General features: G+C 43.0%; 3 protein-coding genes across 3 annotated transcripts in view; 1 reads left to right on the top strand and 2 right to left on the bottom strand.

The window, feature by feature from the left end:
* The window catches only part of KIF4A (kinesin family member 4A), a 146476-nt gene extending 132998 nt beyond the window's left edge, over positions 1 to 13478 (bottom strand). The window contains exons 1-5 of the mRNA XM_037821548.1: positions 13432 to 13478; positions 12937 to 13077; positions 12711 to 12825; positions 3786 to 3976; positions 2281 to 2373 (exon numbers count right to left, since the gene is read on the bottom strand). Of these exons, the coding sequence (XP_037677476.1) occupies positions 2281 to 2373; positions 3786 to 3976; positions 12711 to 12825; positions 12937 to 13056 (519 nt within the window). The 5' untranslated portion in view covers positions 13057 to 13077; positions 13432 to 13478. The remainder of the gene's footprint in view (positions 1 to 2280; positions 2374 to 3785; positions 3977 to 12710; positions 12826 to 12936; positions 13078 to 13431) is intronic.
* Positions 5834 to 9708, bottom strand: LOC119522866 (glycosaminoglycan xylosylkinase). The gene has a single exon (XM_037821552.1). The coding sequence runs from the start codon at positions 9521 to 9523 to the stop codon at positions 8294 to 8296; it is 1230 nt and encodes a 409-aa protein (XP_037677480.1). The 5' UTR covers positions 9524 to 9708; the 3' UTR covers positions 5834 to 8293.
* A 102-nt stretch (positions 13479 to 13580) lies between the features above and the next one.
* Positions 13581 to 16538, top strand: PDZD11 (PDZ domain containing 11). The gene is made up of 7 exons (XM_037821741.1): positions 13581 to 13702; positions 14141 to 14246; positions 14721 to 14804; positions 15084 to 15140; positions 15430 to 15528; positions 15753 to 15813; positions 15971 to 16538. The coding sequence occupies exons 2-7, from the start codon at positions 14160 to 14162 to the stop codon at positions 16003 to 16005; spliced, it is 423 nt and encodes a 140-aa protein (XP_037677669.1). The 5' UTR covers positions 13581 to 13702; positions 14141 to 14159; the 3' UTR covers positions 16006 to 16538.
* Positions 16539 to 21126: the final 4588 nt, after the last annotated feature.

The raw sequence follows: 21126 nt of genomic DNA, 5'->3' as shown, positions 1-21126 counted from the left end.
TAGCATATTTCTCTTTGCTACTTTTCCCTCCTTGTGACCTCATGCTCCTCCCTATGCCCTCTGACCCATTTATACCTCATTTCACTAGGGGAAAAAGCATGATATGGTTTTCACTGGATTGGGAAGCCAGGAGAAGAGGGTCCTAGGCATGGTACTGTATCTACCTGGGAAAACCTGTACAAGTCAACATCTCTTGGAGCCTCTGGGGATTGGACAAGATGATTGGACTTTTAGCCCCAATATGTTGGATTTTATTACTTCATGGCTCCCAAACTTATAAAGGCCTTAATTTCTAGTCCTTTATTTCTAACCACTTATTGCTTATATTTTGAACTCAGTAAATTATAAATGATAATCATCTTCCTTCCACCCACACTAATTCTCTATTCAACTTTTCCATTTCTGTTAATAGTATCCCTATTCTCATATTCTCAGAAACTTAGGTTCACCATCAACTCCTCCCATTCTTCTATATCTCATCTATTACCAACTGCTAGTCATTCTTTTGAATCTATTGAATCTATTGTTTCCTTTCCTTTCCACACCTACTTGCTTAGTCCAGGCCCATATTACTTAATGCCTGGAAAAGAAGGCATCAGTTTCCCCAATTTTCCTCACCCTAGTCTTTTTTCTTTTCAATCCATTTCTGTTTAATCTTCTTAAAATCTTGCTTCCTAAAATATCACCAAACTACTAAATCCTGGGGTAGATAATGAGGATTCAAAGAGATGTTAAGATACTCTCCTAATGTCTGAGAGCTAACTTAGATAGCAGAAGCATTAAACAGCTGATATACTGCTCACAGGGACAGAAGCTTTAGGCTTCTTTAGGCTTTCTTTAGGCTAGCCTCATAATTTGGTCCTAACTCATCTCCTACTATTTCCCAACCCAAATCCTACAACCCAGCCAGCCAGACTCCTCTAGTATTATTCCCCCCAGGAAAATATTTTCTGCTTGTCTGCTTAAGCTATTCCTTATTACCAGAATACCCTTACTGCTTTTCTCTGACCTAAATCCCATCCATTCCATCTGAAGAATGCTTATAAATTGTCCTTCCCACCCACCCCACCCCCACCCCCACCCCCGGTTTGAGCCAAACTCACACTGCTTCTACTTGTAAATTTCAACTCAAACAATGTTTGGGTATTAATTCCTGCCTTAGCATGGGGCATGTAAAAGATCTTGGAACAGGGCCAAGAGCTGACTCAGTATCAACACTCTCTGGTGACGGCATGTGCAGGTTTTTTATTTGGGTTTCTGATCCCCACTATTCAAATCATTTTCCTGTATTCCAAGCTTATCAGGCTTTCAAAATAGGTCCAACTCTTCGAGCCTTGCTTTAGTATCTGGCCAACAACATAAGAACCCAGAAGGAAAAAAAGAAATCAGAAGCACACGCACCCGCTCCTCACCTGTACCCTAATCCTTCAACTTTCTTTTTTACTTTGGGCAGGGGAAGAGGGAAAGGAGAGGAAGATGGGTAAGACATTATTTTGCCAAGTTTTCCCAAGTCTGTACTACTTAATCTACTTCTAGGCTTTGAATCTCTCACTCCGGAACAATCAAACTGGTACAAGAACCAAGCTCCATCTGTTTTCAGCATCGACTTCTGGATCTGGTACACTCCCACATATGAAACTTCCAACCTTACCTCAAATTTTCTGTTCAGCAACAGCTCATTATCCTCTATATCATGTGATATGAGCCTCTCAAATAAGTGATTTCTTCCTCCTATGGTACTTATGATTTAAATTTTTAATTTTATTTAACTTTTCACTGTTTTTATATCCTCCCAGAGCCTATCACAATGTCTATTACTGTCCTGTCCAATAGAATGTTCTGTGATCATGGATATGTTCTATATATGCACAGTGATCACTAGCCACATGTGGCTATTGAGTACTTGATATGTGGCTAGTGTGACTGAGGAACGAAATTTTAAATTTCATTCAATGTTAATAAATTTAAATAGCCACTTGTGGCTAGTGGCAATCACATTGGGCAGTCCAGCCTTAGAACTCTGCAAATAATATTTAATTGATATTAGCATTCCTTCAAGAGGTAACAGGAAGGTGACAAAACAAAATATAAGTTCTGCATTCTTTCTCTACAAGAAGCTCCCATCTAAGAATTCTAAATTAAAATAGGGAATGAGGTCCCCACAAATTCTGAAAGACTGAAATATTAGTAGTCATTTAAACACAGTGGCAAATAAAAGGGGATATGAACTTTAGTATTCTCTAACATTTTTTAATAATATCAAGTGACAGACCAACATACCTTGATGCCTTCCTTAGGATCCTCCCGTATACTTATTTGGGAGGCTTTCTCACGAGATGGGCATAGAAGATCCAAGATTTCTTCATTGTAGATCTGATATTGTTGAAAATAGAGGCAAAAACAAAATGTTAACAGTGGTAACCTCTGACAGGTGGGATCACAGCCATTTAAAAAAAAATTCTTTGTAACTTCTCAATTTTTTTTTTACAAAAAACATGTATTATTTTCATAATTAAGAAAAGGACTTCAACCGTACATGTAATCATCTGATATTTTATAAGAATGAATTCACATATTACTTGTAACAAAATTGAGACTGCTTTCTTAAGACAGTCTTTTAGGAATAGCAGATACAAAGAAAAGTTACATGGGTGTCCCAATTCTGTTATTTGATGGTGTCATAACAGTGTTACCTTCACAGATTTTGTTAAAATGTGACTAAAGGGTCCTTCGGGGGTTGTGGGGTGTGAAGCAAATGAAGTCAAAAGACAGAAGTGGCAGCCAATGTTTCAACAGAAAACAAAACTTTAAGTGCTTAGAATAGTGTTTAGTACATAGTAAGCACTATTATTTGTTTGTTGTTGTATGTTGTTGCTAGCCTTTAACATACCAGGTTCCCAAGATATTTTTATATTCAACAACCTTGGCCACAACTGGGTCAATCAAGAGACTCAAGAAGGCTACTCTTAGTGATGTTCAACATTATGTCTCTCATCCCCATCAACATACTCAAATTCAAGTCCAGGATGAGGTATTCACATACAATTGCATGCTTAAATGGTGTAAATTTAATTATTGCTCCTTAAAGATAAGACACCACCTACATTTTGTCTCTTATCACTGCTTTGAAACCAAACAGCTAGTTTCCCAGAAGCCATAAGTTCCTGAAATATGTTTTTGGTGTCATAAGGTTAGATATAACTGGCCTATCTACTTGTATACTGATATACACTAGAATGTAAGCTTTCACAAGGGTAGGGAGTTTTGTTTGTTTTATTCACTGATATATCCCAGATACTTGATATATCTAAGTGCCTAGGACAGGGCCTGGCACATAGTAGGTACTCAATATTTGTTGAATAAACATGCTATATCACCACTTATACAGCTCAATACTTCACCCAATTTTTATAACATTCTTCATGAAGCAGCAGTATATCACTTAAGCCTCAAAACATAAAAGAGAAATCTAATAGTTTTCTGAAGACTCTACAGGGAATCAGTAATAGACGCCAAATTAGAATTAAAGAATTCCTATTATCTTTTTAAATAGCAATGCCAACTCCTCTAACAATCGGATTAAACAAACTATTCAAAGAAAGAAAGAACTGGGTGGGAGCCAGATCCAACTGAGCCAGTTAGTTTTCTCTATCAATTTATTAAAATGAAATTTACTAAAAATGCAGTTTACTAATTTGAGTCATGCCAGGAAAAACCTGATTTAGATTTATTCTTCTACCCAAAGATAATATTGAATTCAGAATAATTAAAGATAAATCACTTACCTCCAAGTAAGACACTTTCGTACTAAATTCAAAGTCATTCTTTCTTTCAATTTCTTTGAAGAGCAGTTGTATTACCCGAGGAATGACCCCAACTGTTGGCTCATTTTCTTGCTCTGCAGTGTATGCACCTCCCATTGAATAGGTTTTTCCAGAGCCAGTCTGTCCATAGGCCAGGACCGTTGCATTGTATCCTAGCAAAGTAGAAGTCACATGCATAGCGGGGCTCGAACATTTTTACCCAATCAATATACTCCATTTTCTTTTTTAGCAATTACAGGTAACAAAATTAAGACTGCTCTCTTAAGATACAGTCTCTTGGGAATAGAAGACACAAAGAAAAGCCATATGGGTGCTGTGACTTTGCACTACTCAGAACAAGCAAAGAAGAAAATATCAACCCCCAGAATGCACCCTCTCTTGATAAACCATTAAAAGCTAGGAAGTACAACACTTAAAGGTACGACAGATAAAGAAGGTGGCCAAATCACTGTCAAAAAGCTGTTCAGACTTTATAATTGTATTCTCTCTCTATCTTAAGCAATTCAAAATTATGAGAATTAAATAAGTCTTAGAAGCTACATAAATAAAAAGGATTTCAGCATGTGTTTCTTTGGTTAATAGTCTTCATTTGAAATGGCAATGTTAATTGCTCTTCATAGTCAATGAAAGCATCTGCTCCCTATCTTACCTCTCAGAATGCATCTGGACCATATTAACTCAGGTTCCTCATGGAAATGTTTTCATTTAGATATGATTCAATGTGATGCATGTCCTTTGCTTTTTTTTTTTTTTTTTTTTTTTTTTTTTTTTATTTACTAAAATCTTTATTTTTGTTTTTTTTTCTTCAGAATTAAAACCCATATTAGAAATTTAGCTTTGCATCTGTCTTGTTTGGTGTCTTACCAAATACAGCCTCCATTTGTGCAACAGCTCTGAGGTGAAATCCTTGGCAGAACAAGAGAGAGAGGGAGTGGTTCTTCCACCTCCCTTATAAGCAAATAAATTAGCTTCCCAGTTAAGTTCTCCCCAGTTCTCCCCACGCTTTATTTGGTTCCTTAAAATCCTGGGGCGGTATAGTACCCAGCCCCTACCTTTTCACCACCCAGACTTGCGGAATCAAAGGGAGAAAAATAGGCCTTCCTCTGTACAGTACATTTCACGAAGTCAGGTCTGTCCGGCTCACTAGTGTGTGGAGCAGGAGCTGGCACCCCCGACTTGTTCAAGTTGCTGTTCAGATGAATGGTCTTTATGTCACTTAGTACCCAGTCTCAGAGACTGAGAAAAGAATCTTTTATTAGCTTTAAGTCCTTCAGCAACATAAGTCAGTTTCCCTGTGTCAAAATAAATATGTTTTCTTCCTAGAATAACATATATGACAATATATATACATATATCTTTACTAATGTTTCCTGAAGCTCAAGAACACAGGATGTCTCCTAGGAGATAGCTCCCTGACAGAAGCTTTCTATTGTCATTCAGGTGTGGTCATTTACCTGTCAAACAAGAGTGGGAACGATAGGAGGGAGGCTGAGTATGATGGATGGGAAAGGGAGGCCAAAAGACCTTTTCCCCCATTTTAAAAGAAAAGACAGATTTCATGGGAAGAACATGATGCCTTCAGGTGACACTGAAAAATTTCCATGTATAGGATTCATCTTTCCTTTCATTTGACATATTAACCCTGAGTGAAAACAGGGTTTATTAATGAGGAGAAATGCTTCATTAATACATTACTGAACAATACTCTGAGCACACAGATCCTATTAATTTGTTCTTTACAGAAAGTTATTTAGGTCCCTCCCCTAATCCACAATCTAGCCTCATATTAAGGAACACTTAGAATGAATCCTCTACATCCACTTCCCCACTCAAACTTTTGAATAAATATTTTTTAAAAGTGGGGGAAGGAGAGCAGGAAATGGCAGGCAGTTCTGATTCTCCTTGTTTTGTAATATTAAAATGTACCCACATCTACCTATTATATATCAGCTAGGTACACTCAACTCAGGGTTGACAAACGCCGAACACCCCTCCAATGACTTGTTTTGATTGTAATAGCGCTAGATTCTAATAAATAAACCATTAGAAGGATAGCGTTATGAAACTTTAAAAACATAGCTACCCCTTTTTTCTAACAGAATGTACTGTTTTTGAACTTTAGGGCTGTAAACTTATGGTTGTTTTCTCCAAGTCTCACCTCTATGTACTTTTTCAGCTTAATCCAATCCTGACTCAGGAAATAAATCTGTACTGTCATACCACTCTATTATCATAATTCTAGCTTTAACTATAATGGATCTGAACATTTTTAAAGTCAAGAATTTGAAATTAGTAGGGAGAGAATTAAATGATATATTTTCGGCAATATTTTGAAGAAAGGATGAGACGTTTTTCAAAGCAGCTTTCCCACCTGCTTTTTTCGTTAGCAGAATCTTCTACCTTCAACATTATAAATGAAGTTCCCAGTTTGGGAAGCTGTGACTTACTCCAGTGTGGCACACTGTGTGGCATCATGTGTTTGAAAGGACATTAATTCACAATTTAGTTCAACTAACATTATCAAGGAGAACAGAGATGACATCCTTCCTACTGTCTCCTTCCAGCTGTCTCCCAGAAGCTGTAGGATAAGCACTATCTAAAGTATTCTCAAGCTAAATTGTGCATGTCCCTGGACACACATAGTAAATGGCCTGAAAATGGAAATCAGTGCCTCCTTTTGTTAATACTCCTTCAGTTCTGTGCTAATATCTGACATCTTAAATTCAATACCCTTTTTATAACTCAGCCCATGCCCACCTTAAAACAAATATACAAAGTACAAAAGTACCTCCAATTTCATGCTATTTTAAAGTAGTTACAGGTTACTCGGTTATCTTTCAATAGGAGAAAATTAGCGCACAAATCCTAAAGCTTTTTTTTTTTTAAGTGTGGTTGCCTAAAGTTGATCTCCAATGGCTGACATAAAATTTGTTCAACCGCACTGTTTAAAATATTAGTCTCTGCTGGACAGAAGTAAAAAACTTGAACAGCACCCAGACAAGATGCAGGAGAGAAAAACATACAGCTCTGAGCACAGGTTGAGTGGGTGCACCAGGCATGTTGCCTTCTGGCCCAGTCTTTCACTGCAGCTGCTTACATGTCAAATCACTTTGCCAGAACACAAAAATGCACTGGTGGTTTAGTAACTTGAAATGTGAATATGCTAAGAGGTGGAAGGACAGTACCACATCGTGGGTTCAGAACTCCAACAGAGACTGAATAATGAAATTAGGGTTTGATATAAATCAAAATCTTAAGGCTCCTCATGGTAACTTCCTTAATTTCAAGGCTCAGAAGGCTTAAAATCTTTGTTGCCAGTCTTTTGCATGGCCCAAATCGTAAGCTAAGTCCAGCCACCAACAGGACGTGCACTACTATCTGTAGGAGTGAGCTGGCTTTTCTCACAAGAAAGGCACGGACAGGGTTGTCAGTCTCTTGGGAGCAGCAGCTTCAATGTCCAAATGCCTTAAAGGCAGATGTGGAAATTCGGTTCAGAAGAGAAATGAAGATGGCAGAGAACACAGGCAACCTGACTCTTACTCAAGGTATTATTTCAGTTTGCTTTGTTAATTAAGAAAGGATTTGCCTGCTTTGGGCAAAAGGGGGAAAAAAAGTCTCCATAAGAGAATCATTCTTGGGATGTAAAATATTTTCTTTAGAGACAATTATTTGACCAATTTGGACAAAACTGTGAGAATGAAGACTTTACTTAGGTACAAAGCCATCTTTGTTTTTTACACACCTGAAGAACCTAAATTCAGGGGAATCTGTTTTCACTAATGATCTCAGTATAAAATTCAATCATCTCCCTGATTCTGGAGATCAAGTGATCCCTTTCTCCTTTCCTCCTCTAAGAATCATCAAAAGCACCACTAGCCAACTGCTTAAAAGCCCAAATGCCTTCCCTGCTTTTGCCCTCCTCTCAATGCTACCTAAAACCATGTCCCCTCCAACAGAGAGTGCGATCTCGGCTCAAAAGAAGGCAAGGTTTTATTTGCCGCCACTCCTTAGGAGGCAGTAAGCTTTCCAATGTGACTAGCTCTGGTGAAAAAGGACATAAGAGACTCTAAAGTGTTTTCAGAAAATCCACACATTTGGGAAAAGGACTGTAAGGTTTAACTCAAAACACACACTCCAGAAACAATGCCAGCATTAACCTATCCAATGTCACTTCTCTGCTTGTCCTTTGGCATGAGAAATTAAGACTAACCATGCCGCCCACTGCTAGAATGGGCAGATGATGCCAAGGAAGTCAAAAGGTGATTCAGCAGGAACAGCTCTGTGGTCTGAAACTTGTAGTCTTTGCTTTAGTTTCTACTATGGAAAACACCAAAGACATCCAAGGCCACCCTGTCCCCTATCGCCAGAACTTGCTGCTGGCCATTTCCAATCCATCTGTTACATTTAGAATTGATTGTGCTGTTTTTCTATCTTTGCAAAAAGAAGTTTCACATATTCTGTGTTGAAAATTACAAGTGGGAGAGAGGCATCCTGTCTTCCACTAGCACAGAGTCCACCCCAAACTGGTCAGTGCACTGCTTCACGGTGGCCAGGATGCTCAGCAGCCGTGGGTCCACAGCATCCAGGTGAGGCCCAGAAAGCACTGGAGAGATGGGGTCATGGGCCATGGCAGATTTTAAGGCAGACTTCAGCACACCATTCTTCAGGTAGTTTAGTCTGTTCCAAGTAGAAACCCGAATGATGCAGCACTGATAGAGAGGGGCAAGAATGCTTCTCTCATCCAGCGAGGGGTTCCCAAAGCTTTTGGCATTATCAAGAAGGATGAGCATACTAGCGCCTTCATCATCTTGAAAGCTCTCATAGTGATGGCGGTCAGCATTGCCAATGAGATAATCAAACACAGCTGTGTCAATGATGTCCAGGAGGCGTGGGCCAGAATCATAAGGAGACGTTTTCTTCACAGCGTCGCAGTAGCTCTCGTCATACTCCCACCTGGCCAATTTGCCCTCTCGGTAAGTTCTGCCCCATGGATGTCGGTGTTTCTGCAGAGGCCACACATCTGGAAGCCAGAGTGTGACAGATCCCTCCATCGTGTCTCCATCGGCACAAGCTGGCTCTGTTTCTCGGCAGTAATAACACTTCCCATAGAAGCAAGTATTGTTTCCTACAGTTAGAAAGGTGCTCAACAGCTGCTCCGTGGCAACAGGCTTGATCTCTGTCCGCAGATTAATAAATCTGCCAACCACCAAGGGGGCTCGACGGAAGCCCAGAATCCTGTCCAAATGAAAGGCTGCTACCTCTGCATTGTGTCTATCATAACCGGCATATGGTTCCCCTTCTACCACATAATCTCGGCTATACCGCTTAGGTTTGAAGACAACTTTTTGACCTCCTTCAAGTATAAGTAAGGCTTTCAGTTGTGTCCCTTTATAACCCACATCAGCTTTAATGATTTTCTTGGTGGCCATGGCATGCATGATTGCCCCCAGTTCTGGTGTCTCTTCAGGGTACACTTCCCGGGGAACCACCCATTGGGCTGCAATCTCCCAGGGAGACTGCAAGGTGTGGTCCAGCTTGGGTTTCAGCTCCACCCGCAAGCCAGCCATCATTCGGTGAAAAGCCCTCTGATCCTCCCGGTTGGCAGCTGATGTATCTAAATTATCAATCAGGAAAACTTTGGTGAAGATAAAGATGACAAGAAGAATTGCTAACAGCACGACTCGCTGCTTTAGCTTCATGTTGACCTCTTTTCCTTTCCCCCTGACTCAGACTCTCACATATCAAGGAGAGCAGGTGGTGATGTTAGCAAGAAGATTCCATGATCATACACACCGGTCCATGTCTTCTTTGTAGTACCTCCTGCAATTCCTGCCCGGCCCTAGGCTCGCTCCATGGCCGCCCGCGCCGTGCGGTGCGGCGCCGCCCCGGCCGCCACCGCCGCCTCCGCCGCCACTGGGAAGGGGCAGCCGCACACCGCGCTCACTGCCCCCAGCCGCCGCCGCCACTGAGGCTCCCGCCCACCCCCGGCCCGGCCATTCCTTGGCCACCTCTCCGAGCGCTGAGGCGACCGTCCCACACCCCTGTCCTTTGCTTTTATAGAGGACTTACAAAGAATCATCCATTAAAAGATGTTCACAATATAGTTGAATGAAAAACACAGGTTAAAAATAATTGTTAAAGTGTAAGTATACAAATAGGAAAAGATCAAATAAATAATATTTTGATATTTATCTCAAAATGATAATAGGATGGTAGGTGAGCTTTTCCTGTTTTCTCTTTTTTGTTTTTGCTTGTTTGTATTTTCTAAATTATTAAATAGAATGAGATATTGAACAGTTGGCTGTGTCTTTTGTTGTCATCTGTTATCACTAGTTGCAGAAAGACTAAAAAGTACATTTCTGCCTGAGTTTAATTCTAGTAAAAGTGTTTATTTTATAGATCAATTTGTATATTTCTTCTTGTCAGAGAATCCAAACTGTCACTGGTATATTTTCCTTTTATACCAGTTTAAATGTATAAAAGGAAACTTTTATACATATAAACTCATAAGTTTACATTTTTGAGTGAAAGAAGAGGCAGATAAAATTGAGCTACAACTGTAGCAAGATTAGAAAAGAAACAAGTAGACAATAGATGGGCTATTCTCATGTTAACTTCAATTGTTATTACTTGCTGTCTAATTAATTGTAAGGCAGCAGCTACTAAAATTGCAAGCATGGTACCTGGAAGGAACTATAAATTCAAACTTATTTCGAGGTGGAAAAAATATGACCTTAGGAAGTTTTGTTCTAAAGGAACATGAGGTAAACTTTCTTTGTTAAATGATGAACATATTTATGTCAAAGCTGTTATCTAATGTTTACCAAGATAATGTTGGAGTCTGAAGAAAAACTCTGAAGTTTTGAATGAACTTGTTGGTCTCAATGAAGACCATGACATTCTGAAAGATCATAAGATATGAAATTGAGATTTTCACTGTAATAGATTGCTATCACATGGCATGACTCTGGGGCAAGAGAATAACAGTCCATAATTTTACACACTACCACAGATATGTATATATAGCAATAACTTGGGAAACCAGGCTTCAGTATTTCTTCCAGAATACTCAGGGCTTTGTGGTACTGGGAGTACAGAGTACAGGAGGGTGCTGTTGAGCTGACTGTGAAAAATATTGGCTTTGTCTTTGCAACTGAGCGCAATGTTAACAACACACATATAATGGATCACTTTCTATTTTATATTGCTTCTGAAGACTATAATCTAATTTTCATAGTTCCCTAAGTTAAAAATACAAAAATAGAGCTATAATGCTCTTATTAAGCTGTGGAAGTACATTCTCAGGAAGATGACCAGGATAATGAAGGATCTGGAAATCATATGGTTTCAGGAATAGATAAAGGAAAAGGGGGATGGTTAATTAGAAGAAACTTAGAGCCATATAATGGTCTTCAGAATATGTAAATAGGAGAAAGATTAACTTGATAGTGGAGAAGTCTGATGGACACCACCTTAACCAAATGCATGTCAGCAGTAATAGAACAAATTGACATCGTATGTTACCTGATAGGATTCAATAAGAATACAGCAACACTTAGATATCCCTGCTAAAGAAGAACAATCTGAATCTAATTGTAAGTAAACATCAAACCAAAAATTGAGGTATGGTTTACAAAATAACTGTCCTGTAATCTTCAAAAGTGTCAAGACCATGAAAGTCAAAGGAAAACTTAAGAACTGTTTTAGAATGAAGGAGATTAAAGAGATAGTACAACTAAATACAGTGTATATTTCTGAACTAGACCCTTATACCTTAAAGGGCATTATTGGGTAAAGTGAAAAAACTTGAATGGGGCCTGAGGATTAGAGGGTAATTATGTACTAGTTTTGTGATTTTGATGGTTGCCCTATGGTTATGTAGGAGAAAGACTTTGTTTTGCAGGAAATATACACTAAAGACTTCAGGGAGGAGAGCGTCATGCAAACAACTCATCTCAAATGTGTTCTTGCAACTTCTCTATATGTTTGAGATTACGGTTTTAATATTTTTTAGTTTTGAAACAAAGTGTGCAATGTGCTCTGTGCCATGACATCACTGAAAAAATATATGTGAATAGCTGTTGCCTGGAAGAGTGCTTTGTTTGTCTACAGGGATGAAGTCACCAGGAAGCAGATCACCATCAGCACCCACCAAAGAGTTCCTAATATAATGGGGTTCCAGGACAAACAAAAATCTATACAAGTCATCCTATGCCAGATAAGTCCCCAAACCCAGAGGCAACAGTCTCTTCAAGAAAATCAAACAGCTGCATCACCCTTCCCCATAATGTCAACACCCCTTTTCAATATGAATGAGTTAGAGTGGTCATTGCCTAGATAACCCTGAAGATTGAGACAGTGATCAAATGAGAGAGAGGAGTAGCAACAGAGAAGGAAGGAATTAACAAAGTATTATGACTACTGAATCATTATATAGATTTTTTTTAAATCTCTAGTGTATTAGAACAGCTAGAAGGAAATAACTGAAACTGTGGAACTGTAACCCATACCATACTTTGAAATTTGCTCTATAACTACTTGTTAAACCATACTTTGAAAGTTGTCACTTTTCTGTATACATGTTATATTTCACAATAAAAATGATAATATTTTGGATGTGTTGGGCTAAATAAAATATATTATTAAAATTAATATATATAAATATATATACACAAGTCAAAGATGAGCAGAACCACAGAAAGCAAATACAGTATAAAACTGTATTAGTCGAGAGATTTTCCATAAATATTACTGTGTTAATTCCTAGGCTGTGGGGTTTTTGAAGGCAGGGCTTGTTTTATCTATTATTTTATTTGCCAGGCCCAAACACAGCATCTGGCACATAGCATATGTTCAAGAAACGACTGAAGAATTAAATAGCCTCACCTTTAAATATGCCTTTTATGAGTGGTGCTACTGCTGTATTGAAGACTTCTTCCTGCTCAGTAGAGGGGTCAAACACAAAGTCATAGGTAAAGGATTTATCAGTACCAACCACCACCTAGAAAAGGCAAGGGACAAGGCCTAAGAAATGAATGAAAGGCTAGCCACGCCCCTCGCTACCATTCAGGCCCCAGCTGTTCAGCGGCAGGCCCAGGACTCTGCTACGCACCTGAGGTTCCCCGGGTACGAAGGAAAGACACATCTGGCAGCCCTCGCTAATCTCTTTGGGGACGAGAGGGCGACATCGTAATGCCACTCTTACAGGAATTCCCTTTACCTCTTCCTTCATGATCCTACCTCAGCACCGTCTCTGTGAGGGGGGAAACAACAACAAAAAAAGCCTGCTGATGAATCTTGATAGGTTGGCAGGGATGGGAGGGCGTCCTCCCTCAGTTCCAGCCTTCCTCAGAGGGTGGGATGGGTTACGGAACTCAGCGGGAGCCGTGGCAGCCTCCCCTTACAGCGGGATTGCTACCTCAGGAGATTCACTCTCCCTCAAGCTTGGCCACGACGGGACTGCCTGTGAGACCAACACTCTGAAGAGAGCGAAGTGGCGCCTGAAATGGAAAGAAAAAAAAACGAAACGGAGACGGCGACAAAGGACCAAGACCTCAAGACACAAGGAAAGGCAGATCTTGAGCTAAGTAGTACCTCCTTAACTCACCGAATTTCTCCCAGTCTCCTGCAGCCCTGTCGCGACCGGAGCTTTAACCGCCAAGTTTCAAATAGGCCCCGGAGGCTCCAGCCAATCGGAGCGCAGATACCCTGTGGGCGGAGCACACGTCAGCGCGCGCAAGCCCTTCGCAGCCGGATGGGAAGAGTCTGCAGGCCGCACCCTGGCCCTGCCCCTTTCTGGCCCGTCCCTGCATCCGCTTCCGGTTCCCAGATTGAGTTCGTGGTGAACGGAGGCTGTGGTGGCTGAGGCCTCGCCGCAGGTGAGATGGTGCCGGATTTGTGCTGCCGAATGCTCGGGACACAGACAGGATGCGGAGTGGGGATCTGGAAGTTGCCTGGTGGTGAAGGAAGGGTCGATCAGAGGACCCCCCCCCCCATTATTAATCACATCCAGGGAGTGTGGGGCGGTACCTTGCCTCGAGTCCCTGTGCATAGTTGGAGTCAGCACTCCCTTGGATTTCATACGCAACCCGATTTTCTCTTCTCTGAGATGAGGATGGTAATATCTACTTTGCAGGGATACTGTGAGAAATGGTGCCATCGCTATAGAGTACCTAGTTTAGCAAGGTTAATTGTTTTCTTTCGTCTTTTTTCTTCCTTCTCTCCCCTAATCTTATCACCTACATGTGGGCTTTCTGAGACTTGCTGGGCTTCTGCTGTCCAGCACACACTTTGGTCTGCTTTGATTCACCCTTCAGTTCCAGGGCTTTGCCCGAGATGGACAGCCGGATTCCTTATGATGACTACCCGGTGGTTTTCCTGCCTGCTTATGAGAATCCCCCAGCATGGATTCCTCCTCATGAGGTGGGTACCATCTGTACCCCTGAATAGAGGCCTTTTCCCCATGGGCATGAGGTGATGCATGAAAGGGAGAATAGCAGCAGTATTTCTGCTGCCCTTCTGTTCAGATTCAAAAGCTAAGTGGAGAATGGGTCTTCACATTGTCACAACCAGGGGACCCAGAACCTGAAGATTCTGAGCAACTGGGCCCATTCATTGAGAGCTTCCTATGGAAGCCTCCTGCTAGGGTCCATTCACAATCAATGCCTCCCTTTCTGAAAAGTCATTCTGTCAAGTAAAGGAGTGGGGAGCTGTTGGGCTGCTGCTACTTCCCCATGCGTTCTATCTACTCATTTGGTCAGTATTATCTGTTCCACGTCAACTAATCCATGACTTTACCTTTTCCTGACTTTAGGATGATGTATTAGTGTTCCAGATGAAGGTGGGTGTGAAGTCTAAGACTGGTAGTAAGATTTCTGGGGTTGCTGTGTCTTGCAGAGGGTATACCACCCAGACTACAACAATGAGTTGACCCAGTTTCTACCCCGAATTGTCACGCTGAAGAAACCTCCTGGAGCTCAGGTGAGCTTATGGAGCAGTTGCCTCTTACTCCAGGCTAGATTTGTTCATACCAGGAACACAGGCCCAGAGGTTGGCCATGGTTGGGAGTGAGAGTTGGGAAGGAAGTAGGGAGGTGAGAAAACTATGCCTCTTGGGGGTAGAGAAGCTGAGATAACACCTCCACAACTTCTGACTTCCCTCAGAGGGGTACACAAGCCTAACTATCATACATTGATGCTACTAGATGTTCTTGTGTTTCTGAAATATGTTGAGCCCCCACTTTGTACTCTTTTCTTACAGTTGGGATTTAACATCCGAGGAGGAAAGGCCTCCCAGCTAGGCATCTTCATCTCCAAGGTGTGTGAGTCTGGTAGGCAATATGGATAGCTTCTTTCCTTTGTTAAGTTATCAGATTGCAGGATCCTGATGTCCCAAGAGCTGAGAGTATGGTATTTGGTGGATTCATTGATGGGGCTTAATGGGGACACCATCTTTACCATTGAAAACTTTCTACCTAGCAAGCCCTCTGTCTCCCTACATTGTCACAAAAAAAGCAATAGCACTCTACATTTGAATAGCACTTAATTTCACTTACATACTTCAGGACTTAGTCTACCCTGATCACATGTATTCTTATCACCAATAGGTGATTCCTGACTCTGATGCACATCGAGCTGGACTTCAGGAAGGGGACCAAGTCCTAGCTGTGAATGATGTAGATTTTCAAGATATTGAGCACAGCAAGGTAAGCACAGCATCTTGGGCTGTGGTGAGGCAGGCAGCCATCCGAAGTAGGACAGGTTGGACAGGATTAGCCTAAACCGAAACTTGATAGAGCATCTCTCCTGTACCAGAGGGAAGCAGCTATTAGTGACCTAGAAAGTTGGAGTGGCGAATTACTTTACACCTGTTATGGTTCTGCCCTGGGTCGTATCTTTTCATTTGTACAAGCTGCTGTGTTCCTTCCAGGCTGTTGAGATCCTGAAGACAGCACGTGAAATCATCATGCGCGTCCGCTTCTTTCCCTATAGTAAGTGCCATTCTCTTTTTCATTTACCCAGCGGGTCCTGGGTAGGAATTCTTTAAATACCAATTACTGGAGGCCCCACAAGTTGGGGTTGCGAATTGGGATCTCAGGCCTGAAAGTAACCTCCTATATTTCTCCTTTTCTTTCTTCTTTCCCCCAGATTATCATCGCCAAAAAGAGAGAACTGTGCACTAGAGATTTGCAGCCCACATCCCTCCACATGGAATCTGCCTGGACAAGCTAGGCCCCAGGGAAGCCACTTGCGAAACTGCTCTCAGGCCCTCCCTGGCCTAGTAGAGTAAGGAGGATGGGGAGACAGTGAGATCCTGCACTGAGCCAGCTAGCCAACTGCATTACCCAAACTGCACTGCACTTTTAGTTCCCTGGTTTTCTGGGTGAGCTTCATCCCCTGTGAAAGGAGGAGGATGATGATGTCTAGGTATAACCAAGCCTGTGGGGAACCCTGCTAGAAAAGGCAGCTGACACTTATTGATTCTCATGTGCTAGACATTTTCACAAATGCCATATTGCTTTCATTAGCTTATAGAAATTAATAGAAAAAAAAAAGAATCCTGGGGGCCTTCACTCTAATCTGACTGGCCATCTCATCCCATCCTTGTACTATCAATCAGAGGTTTCATACACTTCAGAGATTCCAGTGTGACCCTGTTTGTCCCCCTTCCTCCTCCTAACTTCTCTCAAAAAAGTAAAAGGCAATGCTGAGGAAATGTTGGTGTGGTTTTTGAAGGATACTGATTGGGTGTATGACACTACTGAGGTAATAAAAAAGCTCTTTCAAAAAGAGGAGCCACTGGAAGGAAACAGAGCAGCCTTATACCTACTTCACACTACCTATGTCTGGCCAGAACATCAGGAAGGTGCAGGAACCTTAGCTACAGTATAATAGGAATGGCATAGGGTGAGGCATACTGGAGGAAACAGTGCCCTTACCCCACGAGCGTTGGACATTTCTCTGCAGGGGACAGTATTAATATAATCCTGTCTTCTCCTTTCCCAGATTCTTTGATCTGGAACTAAACCAAGGGAGGGACTTAGATGCATGTCTTTTCTGAGGCAGCAGTAAGAAATTGGTTCCCACTATCTGACATGTAGATTGAGTAATGACTTCCACCTTTTCATCCCAGCTTCCAAATAACCTTCTCCCACATTTTCAGATCTTTAGTTACTTATCCATTGTTAGAGGTTCCAGGCCACACCTTATGCTGTCTACATTGGCATGTTCAAAATACCCATTCAGAATGAAAAGTTTTCTAGTGCACTATGGGATAATATGTCCCTATAGTGGAAGTTCCCAGATCTAGGACTGTATATTCATCTTCTGCCAGCTGGGCCTGTGTTTTCCAAACTTGCCCTTTAAGAATCCTGGGCAGCTTAAATATATATTTCTAGGTTCGTCCTCTGGTGTGTGATTCTGTTAGTCTGAGGTGGGGCCTGGAAATCTAAATTTTTAATAAGCACCCTAAGGTGAGTCTTCAAATATGGGAAACAGTTTAAATAGTAGTAATACATGCCTAATAGGAAGATCTGACTCTTCCTATAAATCCCACCCTAGGATTACTTAGACACCTCTTCTGGAAGCTCAGTGTCATTTTTAGGTAGCAACATTTCTTATGAGCAGAGCTGGAAATGGAATTAATTGAGCAATGTCCCTATGCTTCCTGAGAAATCCCCTCCCATTCTGTGCTCCTATTTTCTCTGCTGCCCACCATCCCCCACCCTGGCCATCTGAGAAAGAAAATAGAGTTAGATACTTCCACAAAGGCAAACTGGCTTAGACTACTGAATGATGAGGTCCAAGGCTCTCCCTGTAGTTAACAGGTTTTGAAACAACTCATCTGTCCTCTAATTGGGACTCCGATTCGGGGCTATTTCTGGCACTGGCGCGGCTCCAACAAGGCATCCGCATTTGCTACTGGCGACGGCGGCGGCGGCAGAGCCAGGCCGGTTCTCAGCGCCCAGCACCGTCGCTCCTGGCAGCCTGGAGTGCGCACCACAGGCTGGCGGCCGAGCTTGCACATCCCAGCCATTGCTTTTCCACCTGCTTTGCAGAGAAGAGGAGTGAGTTGAGCTCGAAGTCCAGCTAGCCCTTGGCCTCCAAGCAGAAGAAGGACGGCACTAACAAGTGACGGCAGGGCGGGGCGCAAGCAGTCTCCGAAGGCCCCACCTGAGAAACCTCGGGGCCGACCAAAAGGGAGCAAAAACAAGGGTGCTGCCAAGACCCATAAAACCACCACAACTCCAGGGAGAACCGAGGGGCAGACCCAAAAAATTGGAGGAGGAAGGAAGAGGGCATCGAGTCCCCGGAGGAGGAGCAGTGACCCAACCACCCACTCGCCTCAAGGAGCAGCGACTTGGGACTGGATAGCATTTCTCCAGCCCCACTTCCTCTGCCCCTTCCCCCAGGCCCACACACCAACAACCCCTCCTGGCACCCCCACTCCCACCCACGCCCTCACCACCACACTACACAGCACACCAGCCACTGTAGGGCCGCCCATGACCCAGTGGGGAAGTTTTCCTTAGGTTGTGGTTTCCAGCCACCCTTCCTGCCCACACACACAACACACACACACACACACACACACACACACACACACACACACACACACACACACACACACAACACACACACACACACACACACACAAAACACACACACACACACACACACACACTGCCCTCCTGGACAAGGTTCAAGTTCCACTGGCCGTACCCTGCACTTGCCGTGTCCCCACCCCCTTGGGGATGGGGACATTACTGTCTGGGCTCCTGGTTTCAGGCCCCTTTTCTGGTCTGGGTGGGGCTCCCCTGACCTTAAAAGGGGTCCAAGCCCCATACTGGCAGCAGCAGGTATGGCTAATAGAGGGGAATGCTCAGGCTCTAAGGATGACCCCAACCAACCCGTCCATGTCCTCGTCACCAGGTGGGGCTCATACCTCCCTTCTTTCTCCCACCTTACCAGGCCCTGCAGTAGGTTGAACAGTGACCCTCCCTTGAGATACAGGAAGGGAGGAGGTGTTTGAGCCCCCCAACCCCTCCCTCTTCACTGGGACTCCAGCCCACCTTGCCCTCACCCTAGAATCCGATGGAGATGGCGAGTCACCTTTTGTACAGATGGGACTTGAGGAGGCCCAGGTTCCTGTGGTGGCCACCTAAGGGGGGCTGGGGCCACTTGCCCAAATCTGCTTCCCCTCTAGGCCTGCTACCCCTTTCCTCAGATGGGGCACAAATAAGGAGCTAGCCTTGCCCACTCCCATCCCTCCTGCTCTTCCCCACCCCCCAAAGTTCTGGTTCCACCTTTCCTCTGTTCACAAACTATCTCTGGACACTTGTGTTGTTTTTTGTTCAGTGTTTCATTCTTAAAATATCCACCATCGCTGTTGCTGCTACCAGCGCCAAATGTTCACCCTCATTGCCTTCCCCTGTTCTGCCCATGTTTTCCTCCCCCAAGATACTCTTCATGGGGAAGAGGGGCTGGGGTCCAGCAGGCTGGGTCACTGACTACCCCATTCCCCGGGCAGGTGGGGCCCTGCCCCTAGGATGCTGCAGCAGAGTGAGGAGGGGAGGCCCATAGTGACTATTGAAGGTGGAGGGGCCACCTTCTCCCCCTGTTCTGTAAGGGGAGGGGGTAGGTATTGTTTGTCCCAGCCTGGGGCTCTCCTCTGGTTTCCTATTTGCAGTTACTTGAATTAAAAAAAATCCTTTTCTGGGAAAAAAATAACAACTCATCTAAGAAGTGTGGTAAACATGGTAAGTCAGTTATGTGCCATGGGCCCAAGAGGTAAGAACCCTCTTGCCCTAAATTGGTTCTCACTTTGAGATACTTGGAATGGTTCTAAATTGGGGCACCAGCATGATGCAGTTGCACTGTGGAAGTATAAGTATAGCATGGAGACAGCGCAAGCAATAACAGACTGAGGCTAAAGGACTGAATAATATTGAAGGACTGGATAAGAAAACAGTCGAGAATGAATTGTATTGGCCTTTGAAGAATGGCAGCTACTGTAGAACTGCATCCCGTACAGATGTCTTTTAGCAGTCAGAGAAGGTAAGGTAGAATTGCCTGTTGCTGCAAGAAGCTTCCACCCAACAGCTATGAGGTGCAGTCAAGAAAAAAAATGATGGAACTTTCAGGGGTTCTGTTTTAAGTCCTAAACACAGGAACTGGAAGAGAGCTAGTAAGTGGCCAAGCATTTAAACCAAAAGCCTGAGGGCAGGAGAGAAGAACTGGTACTGGGAAGCCCAAATACAAAAAAAAGTAATCAAATTAGACAGAGAGATGGCCTAAATTATCAACAGGAGCACTGGCTGTTGGTGGCTGATTCGATGGAAGACTCCAGTTGTATTTCAACCACTGAAGTACATGTTAAGGAAGCTAATAGAGTAAGGTGACTAGATTCTAATCTTAACTTCCAGGGGTAGCTTCTGGGAGACAGAGAAGAGGAATTATGATTTCCCCCTCATCTAAAGGTAAACCATGAAGCTACTTGGGGCTAAAGTTAGTCCCATTTTCCCCTAAGGACCACTCAGGCATGAAGTGGCCATCAGCTCAGCAAAGGAAGCTTGCCTTCTCTGCTTGTACACTCCTAACCCCAGCAAAACTGGAAGAAAGGATACTCTCCTCTTCCTCCGGTGGAGGTGAATTACCTCTGAAAGGAATGGCAGTAGCCACACGCTGAAATAGCTGTGGGGAGTAGGGATGAATCACAAAAGAACAAAAATAAAAGTAAGGTTCAGAGGCTGAGATGATTTGGGGCCTTTGGGCTGCATGAAAGGGAGATGGACCTTGCCCCCACCACAGGACAGGACAAGCCAAGGTTATCCAAAAGAGTAAGCAGGTAGCTAGAGACAGAGTGCAATGGAGGTAGCATAAAGAGAAATGGGTATTACCTTTTTCACATTGTAACCGGTTTTGGCGCTGGTCTCAATAAACATCACATTCAATTCTCTGGATTTTTCTTTGCCTTCTTCCATAGAAATTTGTCTGGACAAATGAGAAGTGATTTAAAGGATCTGATAGTGATAAGACCCCTTCTGTCCCAGAATTAGTGGATAGGGATAGATCCTTCTGAGGGGTAATAAAGCTTCCCTAGGGCCAGGAACGTTAGAAGCCTTGAACCTATGACCTCTCAGATCTCTGACACTAGCAACTCCTCCCCAAGTAGAGTAGACCCTCCTCACAGAGACTGAGCTCTAGGTATATTGAAGAAGTTCTAGTTGTACCTTACCTTTGGTTGTCCAGATCAATCTTGTTACCCACTAACATGATGATGATTTCATCACCTCTTTCTGCCC

The sequence above is a fragment of the Choloepus didactylus genome, chromosome X, assembly GCF_015220235.1.
Source record: "Choloepus didactylus isolate mChoDid1 chromosome X, mChoDid1.pri, whole genome shotgun sequence".
Taxonomy (NCBI): Eukaryota; Metazoa; Chordata; class Mammalia; order Pilosa; family Megalonychidae; genus Choloepus; species Choloepus didactylus.
The sequence above is the reverse complement of the archived record's forward strand: the minus strand, read 5'-3'. Positions and strand labels throughout refer to the sequence as shown.